The sequence below is a fragment of the Ischnura elegans genome, chromosome X (assembly GCF_921293095.1).
Source record: "Ischnura elegans chromosome X, ioIscEleg1.1, whole genome shotgun sequence".
NCBI lineage: Eukaryota > Metazoa > Arthropoda > Insecta > Odonata > Coenagrionidae > Ischnura > Ischnura elegans.
Genome location: NC_060259.1, coordinates 93,864,684 through 93,886,944, shown reverse-complemented (window position 1 = coordinate 93,886,944; position 22,261 = coordinate 93,864,684). Strand labels below are relative to the sequence as shown.

Here is a 22,261-nt window from a genome sequence, read left to right as displayed (position 1 = left end):
ATTTCACATATATAATGATGAGCCAACTCCAAGAAGTCAGCTCGCATTCAATTGAAGCTATGCTAAAAATACGAGGTTTTTTTCAATGCTGTAAGAACTTGTCTCGGGTATGTCCAATCACGTGATTACCCGTTGGCGTGCCCTAATTGGCCGCCACAATGTCGCCTGAGATGCTAGGTATTTCACTTTGTCGGCATCTTCCAAGCGTGAGGCCAGTGAGAGCGGGCACGCCTTGAGGGTGTCGTCCACACATGCTTCCGTTGGGAAAAACGACGGATTGCGGGACTTGCTAGCGCCTGCTGCATGCGGCCAGGAGCACTTACGCGTCGTGTGGGTTGCCTAACAAACAGGAAACCATTCCCTCGCAATTTGTATTCATGCTCTACGTCAGGGGTCTTCAACCTTTATTAATTCAAGGGCCAAAAATCGATTTCACATCGTCCGGAGGGCCAAAATCCTGCACGTCACATTAACCCAAACACAAATTAAATAAAAAAATTGTTTCGTGAAATAATCTTTATTGGTTTAAAAGTTCAATCAATCTATGCGATTTTTGACGAGTATGTCGATAATTGGTTTTATTTATGTATTTATAATATAATATTATAGCATAATATGATAATATGATATTTGAATATTTACATTTATCGCAGCAGCAAAATATTTAATATTTATGCTTACATAAATATTAGCCTCTAGGGGCCGCGGATTGAAGACCCTAGCCCTACATAATATAGCCCTAACCATTTACGTGTTTGCCTGCAGGAAATTATTTCGGCCTTGCGGGGTCACGCTCTACCAGAGTCTGAAAATCCGCTTAGAAAATTATAAAATTTCATTAGCCGTAGTCAGCAGAAAAAAAACTGGAATACACTATTTATTTTCCTGTTCTACCTTGAGAGCCCATTGGGATCATCAGCCTTAAAAGCTGTTTGTTTAAGAGCATATTTCCCCGCAAAATTCGCCCACATAGCACAAAATATCTTCTAGATTTCTACAAAATATCTAGAACGTCTTGAGCTAATGTCTAGAAAATATCTTATAATATCCTCTAGACATCTTCTAGATATTTTGTAGATATCTGAATGTCCGCTTTTCTGATATCTACAAGATATCTGTGAGAAGATATTTTCTAGACATTTACATTCAGATTGGATCCATTGGGAAAATTCAGGATAAAAGACTAAAATATAATATTTTTCGGTACAACAAGATTTTATTTTCAACTGACAGCCTACTGTTGGAGCAGGATGTGAAATGGTAGGGTGCCTTCAGGGGATTCTTCCTGAATATTGGGAATATGGAACCTCTCTGGTATTCACTTCTTTCTAATGGGGGCTTCCTCCTCCGATTCCAAATTTGAAGTTTCAAAAGCAGCTCACAATTTCCTTTTAGAGTTCTCAAAGTAGTCTGCAACATTATCAATGAATGTTGATTCAGTGTCATGCAATATAGGTCTTGAAGAATTATTAATGCAAGTTTTTGCCAACGTATTTAAACATCATCAGGGCTATGAATGAATGATATTTATATGAATGAGTACATAACTGTGATACGTAAAAGGTTATGGCAATATTCGTTTCGATAGTAAAATAATTGTAGTAAATTAATTATAATTAGCATAGACTAGAATTTTGACATACCTTTTATTCCATTGAATTGGATTTGTTTACTGATAGTAACTAAGCTGAAACTGTTCATAGTTACCTATCAATTTTGATTTCACTGGACATATGCAAAAAGAGTCTCCACTCAAAAAGACATATGCTAGACATCTAGAAGATTTTTATAGTATCCACGGCATTGAAGGCATTTTCTAGACTTCTAGTAGATATTTAAAATATCCAAGACATTGAAGATATTTTCTAGACATCTAGAAGATATTTAAGATATCCAAGATATTGAAGATATTTTGTGCTATGTGAGCGGTTCTCTCGACGGTCAGCGTCGCGAAAGGCTATTTTAGTGGCCGTTATATTGCGCGTTGAATAGCAGCACATTGACTGCAGGATCCTTTATTGTAATCAATGGGACTGCATAGAGGAGGCTGATTGCTGTTACCACTTCGGTCGTTTTTTAAATCGGTTTTCAAGAATGTCCGCGGCGAGGTGATCAGTGCACTTTCCACTTTTTTTCAATATTTTGCAGTTAAATGTTCGTTATTGCAAGGAATAGCATTGAATAGTTATGAAATTGATAGACCACACCATAATGTATATAAATTTCAGTTTACACCCCGAATCATGCCATATTTTTACGTAAAATTCGGATCAATTTGTTCATCTGCGACACACGTGGCGACTTTCATAAACCTATTTAAATGCGCTGTGAGGGACAACACATTTAGAGGTCGACTTCAGGATCCTCTTTTGTAATACTCGTGATTATGATATACGTGAGATGCCGCGAAGGTCTCGATGCGCTCACCGCGCAGTCTTTTGTCAGCCACATTCTACGCTGCACGCGTCCCAGCCGAGTGCTCCCCGGGCCAATATGGCCGGTATCGATGTGCTTCTCTGCCGCCGGTCGAGTGAGAAATCGCGGAAGTTCATGTTCGGAAGGACCGCCCGCGTGAAGCATTGCGCATTTGATATTTTAGGATTCGAAGAGACTATTTTCAAGAAATGGCACAAGGGTTAGCACTGAAAGGCTAGTTAAAGAAAGTTACTATTTTCAAGGCCAAATTTGTCATGCCTACGATGGATTAGAATTTCAACAGCTATTCGCTGCAGTTAGCCATGGATGGAATATATAGTTGTTGGGATCGTGTATACTGGAATTTGTAGGTTCGGAATCTTCCTTGACGGAATTGGTGACGGAATGACAGGGAAGGGTCCTGGACAATCTGGCTCCGTGAGGGAGCGTCTGATCATTCGAAAATGATGTAATTAAAATATTGAAGCCAAATGATGAGTCTCGTATGTTACTAAGGGCGTACCCAAGATCATACCTAGGGGGCAAGCCATGGTCTAGGGGGGGACAAGCCAAGTTGTGACTTTTTAGCATAGAAAAGGTGAATGAAACCAACATATTAAGAAAATTATAACAGCGCTTTATTAGTTTATGAGACTATTTCCTTTAAAAATTAGTTTTATTTTACTTACATATCTTATACTAATGCATATCATTTTTCGTGGGTTTAAAGAAAATTTGTTGAATACTTTCGCTTCAATTCATTACCGATTTTGTTTAAAGACTTTTGCAATTTTGCTTCTGGGGGGTAGCTTCCCCTTCCTAAGTACGCCCATCTATGTTGGGACGAAAGTCTTTTTACGGACCACTGTGTGGCAATGACAGGAGAGCTAAATCGAAGTCATTAGATGCCTCTCGACCACCGAGGAAATCCAGTAATTATTACCGGAGGAGAAGGGAAAAGATAAATTTATAAGGTCGAGAAAAAAAGCCAGTGGACTAAGAAGCAAAATCAGTTTGATGGGTATGCAAAAGGACATGCCCGTGAAGTGAAGGGTCTCTAAGAAGCAGTCACAGTGCTTGGCAATTGAGCATGTACATCTCGCATCTTTTGGGGGGGGGGGGTGCAGATCAAGGTTGCATAGCTTTAAATTAGGACACCCCATGATATTTCATGCTTAAAGAAAATGTGAAATTCAAAATCAGGGAATCAAAGAAGATAGATAGGAAATATGATGATAGTGCTATGCAGCAAGGCAGCTTAAATGATAAAAAATGTCCTCATTTTGAGTGAGAGAGACGTGACCCCTAATCCTCCACCCTAATCCCTTTGGTGTCTGACAGAGCATGGTAGGTTTTATTCGACTAACTCATGCATGGTTATTTGCATGATTGTTTTTTCTTTCGATATGCGCTTTGTGCCAGTGAATTTCATAATGATTCTTTTAAGCAATATACCAAGGAAGCGTGAAGTTCTTCATCCATTTGGTTCTTCTTGCTCTCTGTGTTGCTTAGGACTGCTTTCTCATAGTTTTTCCTTCTGCCACTATCTTTTCATATATATCTTCTTCAGCATCAACATTTCCACTATCCATGGCTCTTTGAGCCTTTCATGTGGAATTCTCTGGTGTCTTCCTAATGGTTTAGTGCTTCTTATCCATTATTTCGTCTGTCTCACAATGGGATTTTAGCCTTTTGTCTCTTTGTTTTGACCACTACAGATGTGTGCATTCTAAGTTACAGGCTTAAGTTACTCTGAAATATTGCAGCATGCAGTTACGGTACCTTTTATGATATCCTGTGACATGTAAGATTCTAATTTGAATTAAAGATTTGGAAAAGACTTAAGGTTTCAAAAATTCCTAACATTGTAAGAAAAGATTTGAATGGCTTAAAAATTAATAAATTTTGCATAAAAAGTCAACTCTTCCATTATCTCTGTTTTTAACTTATTTTTATGTTAACGCATGGGCCAAATACAGGTACTTTTCTTGCATGCTTTATTAAATTATTTATTTGAATTTTAAAGATTTAAACTACCCAATCGCATAGTTTTAATAATGGTATCGTCATTAAGAGCGATTCTGTACTCTGTAAGGCCAGTAAATCATTTTACTGCTCACGCCTATCTTGAATTAAATTGTCATCCATTGACTTTGCAGGAAATTATTCATTTATACTAATTTGGAATAAATGAGTCAATTTGCATGAGCCTTTTGAGATATGAGGAAACTGGTGAGGAGATGAGTTGTCACCCTTGTAAACTTGAGAAATTGGTCATAGCACTATTGGAGACCTAAGAATAGATGAGCAGGTAAGAATTAGACACACCTATCCACAGCTTGTTGATTTTTGTTAAGTTACATGATTTCTGTTCAATGCATTCACAGGGTTTTATTAACCTTCGGTCAGGCGCAATATTTGTATTGCTGAGTTCAGGTGCAATGTGCCTGATTCGCACAGATGTGAAAAAACATTATTAACTCTTAGCATGGCTCAGTGGCACACCTTTAAACTTAGCATAGCATATCTTCAAGCACCATTATTAATGTAAATGAACACTTAAATGTCTTATTTACTATGTATTACCCCTTCACATCGTCATATGGCCCTGGACCGATCCAGCAAGGTGCAATTTAGGGTGCTCTTTAGGCAGTTAAGTATTATGATATGTAATGTAATTTAACATTTGAATTGTATAAGATTGGTGTTTTTCATTTTGCTAACTTATTTCGATATTAATGCTTTTATTTTGCTTTATTGTGTCATAATTTTGTCTAACTATGCTGAAAAATCTGCCACTGATATGTCGGCATAAATGCAAAAAGCAAAAGGTTGTATAGAGCACGTCAAATCAAGCAACTTATATAAGCGCCAAGGGTCTATGCCGCCTAGCGGCACGGAGAAATGAAAAAACCACTCCCGCTGTGCCTGTCAGATCCATTGCGCCCGACAGAAGGTTAAAAGAATGTTTTCCTCCTAAATATGAAATTGATGTCTAAATATATTTCAAATAAACCCAGCAGGGTTAGGGATTTTGCTCAAGAAAGTGTACCATACATTAATCTTGAAACAAACTGGGAGATACTGCAAATTTCAAATTTACATGTTCTGATGTAGTTTGATAACTTTTCTCTATAATGTCACTATAGCCTATACATTTGTTCAAAAGTTCGATCTTTGTCAAAATGTTTTAGAAAATATAGCAAAAACTTGGCCAAAAAGCTGTAAGACTATGTTAAAATACTGTTTGAATAGTATGTACATGGGTTGGCTGTACATTCATAAATGCAATGGTGGGTAACATTGTAAGTAATTCTGGGCTTGAATTTTCAAGAGGTGATTAAAGTGCCTAAAGAAAAGCATCTGATTGCCTTTGAGTTTTCTTGCCCCATAAAGCAGGCCAGAATTACTTCAGAGGAATTTTTATTGAAACTTTATACACTTGGTCATATTTTCACTACACTTTCTCCCTGCTCTTAATTCATATTTGTAATGGCTATTATGTAAACTGCTGCATAGTGACTTTGATGGTTTTGGGCAATATAGTGTTTAATATGATTTCTTGGATTTATTTTGTTTTGTAATGCCTTGTTAAATATGAGTATCATATTAATGCATGCTATTTTTTCAACTTCCAGATATCATAGAAAAGAAGGTTATTACACTCCATTTGTAGAAAATTTGGTGTGTCTTGTGCTTGGCTATCCTAAAAGTTTGTTCATCTGAAGCGGGCAATTGAATTAGTCGGAACGACTAAGGATTGGTATGTAGGATTGGTTGAGACACTTTTATTTTGTGGCTTTATCAAATCCCTCCACCACACTATAAATATCATTCATACCAATGTAATTTTTTTTTAATTCAGCTGTAAGCCAAAGATTCTCCAGCTAGATTTCATTGCTACTTGTGAAATAATTAAGGAATAATTAGCTTCTCTATGTAATTACTTGCTTGATATTTACTCAATATACTTCTTCATCTAGTATATGATCATTGATTTTGTTAAACTGGTTTTATCAGACTTGGGTATGTAATTGTTGAATAAAGGTATTAACGCCTTTATTGCAGACCATGTCAAGGGATATATTTTAGGCTGGTGAATGGGATTACGTCCATTGATGTGGTCTTCCTCTTCAGCAAGTTTGATCTTTTAATGTTCTGCATATTCAAGAAACTCATTCAGCTGAGTCCTGTCCATGGCTGTGACTGTCAATTGGCCTTTCCCTTATTCTTTTATTTTTGCTCCATTATGAACCCATTTTCCTTTCAAACCCATTTAAGGCTCAAAATAAAGACTTGAACATACGTTTAGGAGAAGTTTTAAAACTGTTTCCTTCACTGCGTGTGCTGAGGGACCAATGCCCAGAAATGTATGTGCCTGAGACTTTGGCTTGGCTACTCATTCATACATCATGAGAACTGATCTTATAAATGTAAAATATTCTGAATTTTTAGTTGTAAAATAGAAAGATATTCTAAAATTTTTGTGCTCACTTGCTCAACACATTTTTACTATAAAATTCTCAAAATGTTTCTATTATATCATTACCTAAACAATTTTGCATGCTCAAAATATTCAAAGTATTTAAAAAATATATTTACGAATAACGCTCAGCATCCATACTTCCTTAATGCATTGTGCTGCTGGGGTTATGAAATAAATAACTTTCATAGTTGATTGCCTTGTTTGGTATTGAAATATTATGTTCCTTCCTTTCAAACATTCTTTGCTTTAGCTGCTAACATACAGGTTCTTGTATCAACTGTGCTCACAAAGATAAATTAACACTCAATATGACCTTTCAGGTTCTCAACTCACAGGCACTTGAATCATTTTCCTTCCAGCAAATACAATAAAACCTAAATTTTTGAATGGAGGACACCATCTCTGGTGTTATTCTGTATCATTGGTTCAAATGAAAATAACATAGATGTTTATCCACAATTTATTTTCATTTGTGAAACTCTAAAGTTCTTGATTTTTTTTAAACTTGCTGCTCCTCTGGATTCAGCAGGAACTACATCTGTGGAAATTGTGCCTGATTACATCATCTTCTAGTCTTCCTTTGTGAGTCTTCAACAGCTAATCTCTGCATTCTTTGGTCACCGACACATGGTGTAGGGGAAGGAGTAAATAGGTAATGCGTGTTTTATGTTTTTTTAAGTGTAGCTTGAATAATGATTCATGGTGATAGAGTGGGACTTGAGAGGGGGGTAGTGAGAAATAAGTTTCTCCTCATTTAGTTTCAATTTTGATGGCTGTGTACACTCTTCTCCCCACTACATACAATTTTTATGGAAAATTTTCCAATCATTATTTTTATATGATCAAGTGTGAGGTGCTAAGTCTTAGTGAATAGTGTTCTTGTGAGTATTATTTCAATAAGCAAATATGAAATGGTAATTTTAAAAAAGATTACATATCACTAGAAATCAAATTCAAGGCAATGAGGTCTGACTTTTACTCTCACAGAAAATAATGTTGTTTGAGAATTCATGCTGCTCTGCATATATCTTTTCATGGTTTAAATTTACAAGTTTGAAATAGTTTTGTAAATCCTCATCAAATTTCCTAGAACTCTTGCCTTTGATAAACCTTATTAACATATTGTATATTGAAAGATCCAGCTACATGCTTCCTGCGTGTTTAAAATATTTTCTGCACTGGTGGGCAAACTGTAAATCCAAAATTATTTTAATCACATCACATTGCAAACATTCTGATACTTTGTTGAAAATTTTAAGATTTTTTACAGTTTCATTCCGGCATTTTGAAACACGAAAGATCTTACATTAGATTAACTATCTGAATTTTATTAACTAGGCATTTCATTAAAATGATAGTTTTTGATAATGGCATTAAAACATCAATGTACAAAATTTAAGTTGAATGACATTTTTTGTGGGAACCTATCGAGGTAAAATGAACTAGCTATCATGAACAATTGACTCAATCATTTTATAAAAGATTTGAGCTGAAACACTCAGCCAAAAGAAAATATGCAATTAACATTAGGTCAGATAGAACAATTTGTTGCTAACATTTAGTAAAAACTTACCCAAACCTTCTGTTCAATAATTCACCATGGGTTATTATGGCATCATTTATGTTGTATTTAATATTGTTGTAATTAGTATTGTAAGTTTGATATTATGTTGTATTCAGAATATTTATGGAATTGTGTCTGGAAGCAATATAGTTTTTTTCTGAGACATCAATTACCTTTAACATTAATTAAAAATTCAACTGCTCATTCTAAAAAAATCGCAAATATTTAATGGTATGCAAGTTGAGCCACCTCTAAGAATGCATATTATTTCATGCAGACATACCCTTGGAAAAAGAACGATTCATTACATTCCTATTTTAGAAAATTACTCTACGATTTAGAGTCCATAGTAAAGGTCATGTGGTGTGAGAAATTTTAAGATTAAGGAATTTTTATATAAATATAGGTTACAATGTGAAAACTATATAAATAAATTTTGAATAACAAGAGAAGGTTCTAAAATAATACATTTCTTTAACCATTTTCTAAACCACAAAAATATTTTAGCTTAATGCCATCATTATATTTACATATATGCATTATCATATCCAAAGTTAAATAACTCATCATCATTTCCACTTCTATCCTCAAAGTTCTCAAGTACCACTTTCTAATTTTAATATCATCATGCTAATACATATCTAATAAATTCTCTGTCACTTATGCTAAGTATGCATGCTGGATTTAATCAATTGAATGAACTCTTATTCATGTGTGCCATGAGAAGTGCCTTCAAAACTAGCCAACTCCATAATTCAGTTTTATGAAAGATTGAAGCTATTGATTTCGTTCAAATGAGAATGAGGTGCATGAAAAAATATTTTAAAGTCTCCTTTGGTGGAGATGAACTCTGAATTTCATGGTTTTGCTAAATTTAAAGCCTGAAGGTGCTATTTCTGAGAGTGGAACCAAGAAGGCATCATATCCCTTACTTACTCACAGAGCAATTATGCAGTGCATTGTGCTGGATGTGGGGTGCTGACTGGTGATAATTCTGGGATCCATAAAACTATGCAATTAGCATTTAATAATAATATGTTTTATACCCAGGGATTCCTTGCATCAAGAGGTGAAGTTGTTGCACTAATCATTGAATTAAACTCTAAATTTTATACAATGTACTGATGAGAGAATTATTTACCAACCTTAGATACTAAATTCAAGCTATGAATAAAATTACATCATACAAGGATTCTTACAAAAAACTGAGACCACTTTTAAAGGAAGCATTTTCAGGGCTTAAATCATTGATTCCTTCCAATGAACTCTCGAAGTTGAATTCTCATTGATGATGGATTCATTTTAACTTAATATTGGTATGTACCATGTGAGTACAACAATTGTCAGATCCAGTTAGTGGGCAGCGACATGTCCAACACCACACTTTCTGATCTTCTAATTAAAAACTCATAAAAGTGGAATAGTATTCACGTGGTCTTTTGCAAGTCTTCAACTTCTGTGTCAAGGCAGCAGGATTCTCACAAAAACTTTTCTCCTCTCCCAGAGCATTAATAGTCCACTACCTAATGGTTTCACACTCAGTGTATGTAACAGAGAAGCTTCATTAGTGATAGCTAAAAGTGCTTCTTTTAAGTAATTATAACAATCACTAACAGTTGCATAAAATGAGAAGCTCTCAATTTTTCAATGGAAGATCAGGGCAGAAAATATTGCTAAGGCTATCGCATTTTCTTATCTGAAATAATGCTGCCTGTATAGTTCCCTACTAGCCAACTTATAGGTAGGACAGGGTGATACTTCAACAGGCATGCTTCAGAAAAATTATACATTTTTAATGTATGCAAGGCTTTATCACCAATAAATCATGATATGATACAATCTAAATCATTACCAATATGTTTATAGATCATAAATTTTATTTTGATATTGACACTTATTGAAACACACGTTCAACATAATTCCCTTTGTAGTGACTCATTGACATACATTCCATCAGTAGTTATCCTTTGTCTGTTTTATGTCAATTGGTTATGTTCAATGTTTAGTTTCCAGTCTTTTAAGAAATGCATGTGAAGAATGTTCCGAGAACATTCAACTACAAATTGATTGTCTGGAACAGTCAGCAAAAAACATTAAGCAGCAAACAAATATTGGTTGATCGCATGGAATGTAGTTTCACGTGTAAAATTAAGATGTCACTTCTGTAATACTTAATGGTTGAGAGTCCACAGTTAGTCTATAGTGAGGTCATCAGTTCTTATTTTACTAACATCCTTGTACTCAAGAGCAGAGCAAAATTCAGGCCTAGGAGTATTTGAAGTACAAAATACTGCTCCAAATGTATTTGAAATGCAAAATATCTTTGACTTGGGTATTTGAAAAAAATATAAAATGGTATTTTAAATACATTTTAAAATACAAAATACATTTGCGTGGAAACCAAGAGATCTTAAAAAATATAACCTGCCTTGGCATGTTATGGATGGTTGCAAACATGAAGAAAACAATTCTAATGATGACAAATAAATAAATTAATGACTAAATTTTAAAACATAGGGGGACAAAAAAGGGACACTCATAATTTTTTTTCCAAACGCTTCTCTGGGATAATCCACTATGAATTGCCCAATGAGAGAATGCTGCTGTCTTCTCTTTACGTGATCTTCAGCAAGGTAGGGGAGAGTTGGAGGGGTGGGCAGAGGTGAAGGGAAAGGTGATGGGACGATTCCATCGGATCAGAATGGTGAAAGAATGATTCGAGCACATAAAGCAGGGTCTGACATAAAAGAGCGATCTGTAACAATAAGAGGGGCCCCAGTTCCATTGAAGAGATAAGGAATGAGTCCTAGGGGAAGGTTTTGTGTCTGTTGAAGGTGGTTGAGGCCACCATATTTGATGCTCAGTTGGGAAAGGGAATAAGCACCTTTATCATTCAATGGAAAAAATGATCATGTGATACAGGGTTGGTTACAAGAAATACAGAATGGAGGCAAATATTGGATGGACTTGGTACATCTCTAAATTTTCTGTCCAAGTCAGCAATCTGCTTCTTTATGACTCTGAGGTAGTATCTTAGTCTTGAGGACAAAATCCTTTGACTCCGAAGTTCATTCATTCTGTGACCCTTGAGTAATCTCTGAAGCATAATGTTACAGAGGTGTTATCAGAGCTGCTTAAAAAGTATTTTACAAATGTATTTTTTATTTTAGAATGGGAATATACAAAAAGGCTGTGTCTTTGAAAGACCAAATAAAAATTATAAATGTATTTCAAATACGTATTTTCAAATACTTGTGTTTGAAATACTGTCAAGCCCTGCTTTTACTAAGGTATTAACTGTGGGCTCTTCTTTTTCCTGTAGCTTTTATTGGTGTACATGTAAGAGTGATTAACATTAGCTTGTTATTTATTGGATTATCTTTTTAAATGGAGTACTTCAAAACCCCGTACTGCATGCATAACTGCTTGAAATTGTAATCATTTGCAGATTTTATGAATCTAGAGATGGAACTCAATTTCAATTTTCAAACATGCTTCTAATTATCTTTCGGTGGTTTCATGATGTTTGTGCTATCCTGTTAACAAGAAGTAACTAGAATTACCATACATTGGCTATTTATTTGTATTTTACCTATGCATCGAATTTCAAAACATGCAATAAGGCTAAAACACAATCTATATTTTAGCTTTCAAACTTTTCATATACATTGGCAACACTCATTATGTTCATTAGTAAAATTTTGTTGATTAATTTTCATGGCCAGGCTATTTCCCAAGTTTTTTCCGCAATTATTTCTCAAGTTTTAAGTGGTTTTTTTTTCAAAAGAAGCTTAATATTTTTTTAAAGTAGCCATGTATTTTTTCCAATGGTGTATAATGTTAAATAAATAAACTGATGGCATGAGATATAATGGTTCCCATATCATCCTCTAACTTTAAGGAATCATTGCTTCATTTTAAATGTATCCATACCATCATGAGGGCTGGGCTATAACGTGTACTGGCATGTGTTTCTACAGCATCTTCTTTGTACAGTGATCTAACATTTTCAGAAGATTAACCCATCATCCCCAGAGAAGTGGCTAACTTTGTCATCAAAATATTGGCAAATAATCGATCATGATGGATTGCAATTAGATAGGAATCCCAATGACACTTAATGTTATTGATTTCTTCCTCAGAGAAGCTAAAAATCTTTCAAAGTCAGGTGTTATTTTATTTTTCATCTTCTTTGAGCTGCAGTTCACTTGATGTGACTGGTTCTCATTGAAGGTTTGGGTGGGACTAACTGCATGTATGCCATAACTATGGATTTGCAGGCAATGTTGCTTCATTATTTAGGCTACGCATTTTTCTTCAGATATAACTACAGAAATTTTTTATCAATTTGCATCTCTTTATGTATTGTGATGGACCATTATTTTTCACTTGGCTCTTTTGAATCACGTTTTCATCTCATTTCATTTTTTATGAACATATTTTCATTATAACACCACCACTTTTATTTTTCTTACATTTTACATTGTATGTTAGATGATTTACTCCCTTTCAAAAAATATTTTATTTTCTCTTTTTGAAGCTTCAATGGATCAAAATTACTTGTATTTTAGCCTTCAAATTTTAAGCTACAATGAATTTAGAAATTCAGGAGCAGACATAGTACTAGGAACACTCTCCCTGTGCTAAACATTTGAGAATGAAGCCCCCAAGAGAAGGCGAGGGAAGGTTGCAAATGTTGTTATGTACATTGCGCAATTATTGATATGTGGTCATATTATTTTAGTTTTAGATATTTTCCTAGCTTTCATGATGAAAACTGAAAGTGATATCTCACTTTATACCCTCTGTTTTTTACTGATTAACTCGATATAGTACTGGTGTGGAGTTTACAATAACATTTTTCCATCTTGAAGTAATTGACATCTATCTAACTTTCATCAATTATTGGAGTGATGTTGTGCATGCAATTTTCGTAAAGTATGAGGCAAAGCTGCAACATACCATCTGTGTTTGTTATTACTTGTCATAACATTTTCTAATAGACAGTGAAAACTTTCACAATCTCATAATTTCATGTCATATCATTAAGTTGTTCTTTATTTATTTAGAGGTGATTGCAGTTAAAAAGATTAACGTAAATATGCCAGTTATTTTGTCAGTAAGTTCAAGCATTGAAAGAAGCCCAAAAATAATTTCGTTGATTGAATTCTCTGACCTGAAATAAGAATTGCATTTTAGGTATTGCAGAATTCAGCCAAGTCTTTGAGTGAGGCTCATTTCTTTTCCTTCAATGGAAAAATATACTAATTATCAGCTCTCAGTGAGGCCTGACTCTGCACTGATGTGTCTCAATGTATGATTTGAAACTCAAGGTGCAAAGGATTCTTCTCATCCACATCTGCGGTAAATGAACAAGTGACAATACTCCCAGAGATAAAAAGTTAACTATTTTTCCATGTATCAATACAATTCATCATCAAGTGTACCATTCATCTGTTGTTATTCCTCAAGAAATTTCCAAATATCGCAGTGTTGCTGCATTCTGTGCTTCCAAGAAAAACCATATGTGCCATTGTTTCATACACAAAGTGAAATTACATTTCTGACAGTAGTGTCTTCCAGATAAATCATTATAAGTGCTACTATTGACCCATAATCTACTAGTGGCTTGTGAAAAACTGGCTTGTGTACCTCCAAGTAGCCTTATATAAGGTTTATTTTGTGAATTTGACTATTTAAGGGCTAACCCATTAAGAAGACTCACCACATACTGATAGGTAGGTATGTGTAAGACGTTTCAAAATTGTGGATGGCATTTGTTTTCAAGTTGTCAGTATTCATTCCTTTTTCCCATTTCAGAACACTTAACTATTATTGGTATGTTGAATTAGTTGTTATGCTGAAGCTAATGTGACAATGGATGAGTTAGTCGTAGAAGACATCTTTTGTAATTTGAAATTATAATAGCAAGGTAAGTCGTCCTAGGATATAGATCCTTTTTAATCCAATCTTTTGACAAATTAATATATATTGGAATTTTAACTCATTTTTACGGGGAATAATTTTGATAATGTTCTGAAAATAGTGTTTCAACTTATCAGGTACATGAATTCATTGCACAATTAAAACTTAATTACTAATGTAGATGCAAGGCAGTTCATTGGTGACTTTGGTTAAGTGTAATCTTTGGATGAAAACAATACTACCATGTAAAGCAGAAAAAAGTCATTTTCTTAGGGAGGTGTAATACAGAGTGATTGCAAAAAGGCTGAAGAAAATCTTGTGTCAGTTTTCAAGTCTCGATGCTGCCAAAATTAATGCCACATGTGAATATCAAAAACATATTAAGGATAGAATCTTCAATAGACATTCTCTGTGCTGTGCTTTGTTATGAAAATGAGTTAATTTGTGAACACAACAATTAAACAAGGTAATGATCTGCTAGAATATATCTATAGAGAGGTTACAATAACTATGAGGAGGCTGCATTGGACTATGTATTTTGATAGGTTAACCATTTATTTGCACAGGCTCATTTCTCAATTAACCTTGGCAAGGTAGAGTTTGGAGAAATTTCAAGCATTTTCGCTACAAGGTAAGGGCCTGAAGAACATCTCAGGAGAAAATGTATGTGTCGTACAAATCATATTCTCATAGTAGAATTATCCTGAACTTGAAACCAGCTAGTGCAATCATTTGAAATATATTTCACTTCCCCAGCAGCACAAAGCATTTTAAGCATTTGCTACAAGCATATTGATCCATCAATGAAAATATGTAAAAATCATATTTTGAGCATGTGCAGGAAATTTATCCATTTGGTCACAGCTGTATAAAATATGTGATGATGTGCATTGGATACGTACGGCAGTAAGTGATAGACCCATCCTTGTCAGGTGAAAATGTGTTCATTATTGCATCAATGAATGAGTTCGTCATTATATATTGTAAGAAATGCTGAACTTATTTTATGTGCATAATGGGCTTATTTTTTCGTCACATGATTCCTCAGGCGCGTACTTGCTCAAAATATGGGCACCTTGAGTCCAAAAAGCAGTTGCAGAGTGCTTTGGATGAATATGTGGGCTCAGTGGACACTCAATGTGAGCAACTGCCCGTGATTCTATGTGAAAGAAATCCTTACTCAGGGCTGCTCACTGAGTACTTAAACGAGCTGAAAATTTAAACACCGAAACAACTTCACCGGAATGGCAGTATTTGGAAAACTCAACCTTAACTGCCCCATTGGCTGAATGCAAACTATGCTAACATTCCTTTTAAAGCTTCCAGAATATTTTGGCAACTGTGCTCAGCATATTTTCAAAATGAATTGTGCTGCTGGCGTCATTTGCTTGCTCAAGCAATTGATTTGACTCATTAGCCTTAAAGTGCCTTCTTCGAAGTCATTATTTCTTCAAGGTCTTTTTGATGTTGTTTTGACATAATTTAGTATGTATCGACTCTTAAGAAAAATTCATTGAGAATTTATTGAGTACTATACTTATGAAGGCAAGAATATTAATTTACCAGAATTTGCCAGTGCAGTAATTCTGTCTGGTATGTTTGCTGTAAAAGTATTGGTAAAAAGTGAGAGTTAGTCCTTCTTGCAACCATATGAAAAATGTGGCATCAAAAAATTCTTTCAATATGAATGGCTAGTATATGCAAACTTTGAAGAGCATCATGTTAGATGCTGCTGTTTTGCATATGGTGCCAACACTTGCAGCTATTTGTGGTTGCTCAATAGAAACTTAAACTATTTCAGTTGCTTTCCCATGGACTCTATGATATAGTAAAATTATTATTGCATCCCTCTCTCATTTCCTGATAATGCATTATTTTTTCATTATACTGACTTAATTTATCAGTAGATAAATGAAATTTTAGGATATTCTTCATGTATTTTGAGTGACCGAATTGTAGTTTTTACAATAAGTGTGATAGGCAGGATCCCCTCGAGAGCTTTTCTAGCAGCTGCCCTGTGTTAAGTGAGTGTTGAAGGCACCTTATGCTTTAGCTGTTCTCTTTCGTACTTGCATTTGATTGTATTGCCACTTCATTGCCTATTTGCTTGATTATCCCTTAATAACTCTTTCTATTATGGAGAGGTCTAGCTTTGAATTTGCTTCTTGTCGTAGACGGCTTTATACATGCCGTGATTGACAGTGGTGTCATGGTGCTGGAACGTGCCGGAACGCTGTTCCGGCACTGGTTAACAAAGAACATAGTAGTGAAATAACACTTTTATCAATTTTGTTGTCTCAAAATTTCAATTTAGTATTCATTTGAAACAAAAAAAATTGGTAATAAAGTGTAAATCATAATTTGTAATAAAAAACATACGGAGTAATATTTCACTTCTAAAAAAGTTAAGGAAAGTGTGTTCCAGCACTTCTAATTTTGCCATGACATCACTGGTGATGAATCCTCTTGTTGTATGGTTTAAATATTCTTCTCTAAAAATTGACGTGTATTTCACTGTGGAAGTCAACTATGTGCTTACTTGCAAAAAATATCATTTTTCGCAATTCATTTCCATTTCTTACTGTGCACCCACATTTCCCTGGAGTCTATCCATATATGCATCATTGTCATCATATTTACACATCACTTGCACTTAAGTACCATATGAAATTTGTGAGTGTCAGCAAACCCATTGAGATAATTGTAGTTATCTCATAATGAAATGATTATACTTGGTATATTCTGCACTTCTTTAGTACAAATACTGACTGTGGCTTCCTCCACTAAGCACCATAGTCGTGGTACATGGTACTCAGATTAATGTGCAGCTGGTACTGATTATAATGGCTATATGTACAGAAGAAACATTGGTGTTCAGAGGGAGTAGGGGTAATGGCTCAATTGACATAATCCCCTAATCTGAATGTCCCAAAAGCATGTCCTCCACCCCCACTGCCTTTTGCTCCCTTGGAACACGTTTTGGTGGTGTAGCGGCAGGTCTCCAAAGATGGCACTTCATATTTGTTCAGTACCAAAAGGAGGTGCCATCTGGGGGAGAGGTAGCACTGAGAATCCATTTCCCCTGGAGGGTTAACGCCATTGGTGCCATCTCAGCCTCAGGCAGTCAATATGAGACTATTCTAGAGAGTGCCTGCTCATGCACTGTATCTTTGTCACCCAGCATTACTATTGGAATTTCTGTATTCATTGATTTTATACTGTTACCTACTATGAAATAATTGTGTATTGCTCATATCGGGAAGCCGTTTTTGGCCGTTTATGGAAAATTCTTAACTACACTTAACTAGTACCAGCTCTCCATTAATTATGTAATTTGTGTACTATGTATCATGACAATGACACTTGTTCATTGAAACAGGGATCAGTATTTTAATTAAGAGGAATTCAAAAACTATAAAAATTTCTTCATGAACATGTTCCACAATGTCATGACTGATGGAATCTCTTCAAGTGGTTATCTCATGCCGGCATCATGTGCTGTGATTGCTTTGTTTTAACGTCTATTTTGTAGTTGTAATGCTATTTAATACCTGGCCGGGTGCTAATCAGGATGTTCCTTCCAGGATTGGCTACCTCAAGGCATGCGGCTCAGTTCCTCTGGCCGACTCGGCCAATACCTGCTCTGCTTGGCACTGTGTCACTCCGCTCTGCCCGGGGCAGGTTATTTCCTGAAGAGATCCAAAGAGGCCAAGGAGCAGAGAAAGCAAGGCAATGAGTATGTCCCTGCCGGTGGAGGGAAGTCATCGCAGAGGGAGCCCAGCTGTGAGGAGCTTCGTGCCATGTGGAGATTCTCCAAGCGACAGTCGCGTGCTGCTGAGATCACTAATGAGATTCCGTCCTATGCTGACCCGTTCGCATACAGCGTGTGGGAGCCATATCCTCGGTCAGCAGCCATCGGGTCATCAGTGAGGAGTGGTAACACAGACAAGTTGAGAGGGGGTGGGGGGGAGGGCCATCAGATTATCCCGGCAAGTGGTGCAGCCATTGCTCGCGCCAAGTCACGAGCCCGACAGAGGAGGCCAGTCTATGGCCGAATCGTCCACACACCACCGGCATCCACGAGGTTGAGGGAAAACCTTTCCCCTGAACGAATACGTGCCTTCGAGGAAGTAACCCGGATGTTTGAAACGGGCCGACACCTCTCCCCACAGATTCCTAAATCAACAGCTCGAAAAACGTTTCGATTTTCTGGACCTGTGAACTCGCAAATGACAGGCAGTTTCCAGCAAATAAAGGATATCATTCGAGAGGAGAGAGCAAGAGAACTGAAGCAAAGGATGCTGGAGGAGAGGGAGGCGTCGAACATGGGAGGCATGGTGGATGAGAGCTCACTGCAGGGCCCCACGTACCGCTCCCACGGCCCCACGCCCCACTCACCATTTGACTCGATTCGGTTCTCTGGGGGGCGGTTTGGTGCCATAGCGGAACCGCAAGAACCAAAGCCTCGAGGGGTTTTGGCATTCCCAGACATCCTCGCACCCTCTGCCAAGCAGCAGGATGACTTAGTGCTCATGAACCCCCTCCCTCCCTCCCTTTCGTTCCCCAAGACGGTCACGGCCCCGACAATGCCTACTGTCGAGGAAAGAGATTTTGGTGATAGTGTGAGGTACGTGGAGAGAGGCGGGAGAAGTTACAAGCATCACAGAATGACCACAGGGCACAAGGGCCACCCGCAGGGACACATAAGGGATGACCTCCATATGTCACGGCTGAATGTAAGTGCTCAATCCTCTTTCACTTCTGAACCATGTCTGAGGTTATTGCCTCTAAGAAGTTCATTTTAATAATATGATGTGGCTGCTTTCACATGACTAATGAGAGGTAGTTAATTTAACAGGTAAGTGGCAACATTTTTTCTTCTTAGTCCTAAATATTGGATTATTAGTATATATCAATTGGCTGCTTTAATGAGTTCATATTACCTGACTGAGGTATTGTTCTTAGATGTTGTTTTACTCCCTTGAATGAGTACAAAAATAAAGGTACATATTCTATTTATATACGACCTGAGTGAGGGAGTTGTTTTGTTGGTTGGTCAGCAAAATTAGAGGGCCCCCTGCCTGATGCCATTTGCAGGGCATCCTCAAATGTTTGGGCCTTTTTTCCATTCACGAATAGCGTCTGCCTTGAGCCGAGCGCCCTCAATGATGCCAGACCATTCTTGTGAGAACTTGGTAATGTTCATGTGTTCAGTTGCTTCTCTAAAGATCTAAGGGAAGCTAATGTGAATTTATTATTTCCCAGGCAAGTTACAGGTGTGTTGTAAGTACATATCTATATTCCTGTATTTTTAAATATTGTGTATCATTTAGTTTCTCTGGGCAAGTTATGTGTTATGAGAGAGAGAATTTTGATCATTATAAATAATAAGTTACCATTCCCCATTGAACTATAGTTTTCATCATCACAGACACTCTCCTATAATTATCTTCTCCTGAATACCATGCTCCTTCCCATTTTTATAATTCGTTTTTTGATATCGTATCTTCCCTATTAGAGAAAACTTAGTAAAATGAAGCAATGCTGAGGATTTGGTGGGATTATATTCTAAATATAGTTATCATTAACTCTGAATTTTCATAGATTTTTATTGTAATAAATTTTATTATTTTTGCCACCTTTCATTCTGATCAAGGAGAAAACATCTTGAATGCCAACGCAAATCTCTGCATGATCATGAAGCATAATTTTATCACGGTGAGAAATCTGAAGTTGTGTTTAATGTAGGTACAAATTTTCCTCTCATTTTCTAATTTTGGAGTCCTACATCAATGTTGTTGATGAAATGTTAAATTCTCAAATTTCAAGAGACCTATTCTGCTTCCTGGTCATCATGGTATTTGGATCTGTATTATCATCCTACAGGAACTGAGTTCAAGCAGAAATAGATAGGTAGCATGTAGTGGATAAGCCAGAAGAAAGTTGTATGAGATAGGAAGGTTAGAGTGGAAGTGGTAGTTAGAGAGGGACTAGTTATTGAATGCCTTCAGTGTCACCTAATTTCCAACTCACTGCCTGATACTATCACAATCCAAAATTTCAGATAAAGCAAGCTATCCATTTAGGTGCTAAATGCAGTCAGAGGGTATTTTTCCGCTGAAGGTAAGAACTACAGCTTAAGACCCAATGAAAGATTTTGATAACTGAGAAGATATTGATTTTCTGTAACAAATATTTGGTGGATGTAAATGTCCTGAGTCAGCAACGAAATCACATAATACCTAGAAGCCATAACACTTTACTTCGTGGTGAAAGTTCATCTTATTTGCTTCATTTTAGTCCTAAAAGTTAAGAGGCATAGTTTTAAGAAGAAAGAGATGAATTGATAGGTAAATATGTGGTAGATATTTGTCTCCAGATGAAATATTTGCTTGTCAATTGATCTCACCTTCACCATGCAAATTAAATATTTTAAGTTTAACTTTGGTCTCCATACCTTAGCCTGTTGTGCTAATACATACTGGGTAAATGTCTTTTTTATGTGTACTTCATGTTCATGGTTAATGTTCTACTTCATTACAGCTGCATTAGATGATGGGAAGCATATTTGGCAAGTTGTCTAACAACTTTTTCTGAGTGAATACAACTGATTAATAGTAAGAAAACCTCTGGACTGCTTGTCAACTTAATGCTCTCTTGTGGGTTGTATTCTTCTGAATATCTTATGGCTATTTCAAGTCATCTTTACTAATTTACATATCTAGCCTGCACCTTGAAACCTTTGCATGGATTTTTTCATCACTTAATAATGTATATGAATATAGTTACAGGGAAGTGTTTGAAATTTTATCTTCCATGAACCCAGTATTCTGACTCAAAAATGATTTGCCTTCGTAAAAATGGTGGAATTGCTAAAAAAAAATAGTTCTCTCTCCTGGTCTTCAAAAACTGGATTAACTGATTTTCTGTACCTACTCTATCATTTCATTTTATAGTGCCAGATACCTTTGAATTCAAACATTATTGAATTTCACTTGGAAATGTCTAAACTTCATGCAAATGATCATATATTTCTATTTTCAGTGATACCATTGGCTTTAATCATGAACGAGATTGATCAACAAAAAATTTAATTACTTCTGAAAATGGCAATATAGTATTAAACATTTTTTTGCTTATTTGTTATAAGTTTTAAGAGTATTCTTTCCAGGTTCTACAATGCATGAAGATTATTTTGGAAGAAATTTTAAGTGGTTTAATTTTTGTAGGAAAATTATATGAAAATGTTGTTCTCTGCATCGTTCAAAATTAACTCAAGAAGAAAAAATACTCAATGTCTTGATGTGGAAACGATATAAATACTACTGTTTTCATAATTTTCTCAAATCAATGGAATTCAATTGAAAAAACATGCTGTATGTCAAAACAACAATAAGTATTTTTGGAGCAATTTGGATTGAATGTCCCAGTGATGGTAAATTTCATTTAATCAATCTTTATTGCTGTAATTTTGTTGGAAATATTTTTAAATAAAATTGTTGTTCAATCTGATTGTTAGACTTTCCTTTATATTTATATTTTAGTGATATAATATATTTTTAATCAATGACAGCAACCTGTAAATTTTGTCCATGAAAAATCAGTTTAGTCTTAATAATACTCTGAAATGTGGCTCATCAATAAATTTATAGGAATATGAGACCATTTCTTTGTACTTGCCATTATCAATGAAATGATATATTATGGAAATGTATGGCATACTTTTAATTATAAATGAATTGCAGTTCATTGCCAAGGATATTATTTCTCTAAATATTTGGTATGCTTTCTATTTGATGAATATTTGGCCTTATACTTCTTCATTTATGCTGCTTAGTTAGGTAAAATAAAATTATGAGACAAGATACATC

At 35.7% G+C, this 22,261-nt stretch overlaps 1 protein-coding gene across 8 annotated transcripts in view; it reads left to right on the top strand.

Moving 5' to 3' along the window:
- Window positions 1–21,902, top strand: part of LOC124170618 — a 28,600-nt gene extending 6,698 nt beyond the window's left edge. The window contains exons 2-9 of one of the 8 annotated variants that reach the window (XM_046549451.1): window positions 4,575–4,726; window positions 6,054–6,178; window positions 7,428–7,553; window positions 13,665–14,203; window positions 14,286–14,397; window positions 14,664–14,856; window positions 14,957–15,021; window positions 17,975–21,902. In XM_046549451.1, coding sequence (XP_046405407.1) covers window positions 17,993–19,195 — 1,203 coding nt within the window. In that variant the 5' untranslated portion in view covers window positions 4,575–4,726; window positions 6,054–6,178; window positions 7,428–7,553; ... (3 more) ...; window positions 14,957–15,021; window positions 17,975–17,992 and the 3' untranslated portion in view covers window positions 19,196–21,902. Of the gene's footprint in view, window positions 1–4,574; window positions 4,727–6,053; window positions 6,179–7,427; window positions 7,554–13,664; window positions 14,204–14,285; window positions 14,398–14,663; window positions 14,857–14,935; window positions 15,022–17,974 lie in introns of all 8 variants that reach the window. The other 7 variants (XM_046549452.1, XM_046549449.1, XM_046549453.1 and 4 more) reach the window with 7 other exon arrangements.
- Window positions 21,903–22,261: the final 359 nt, after the last annotated feature.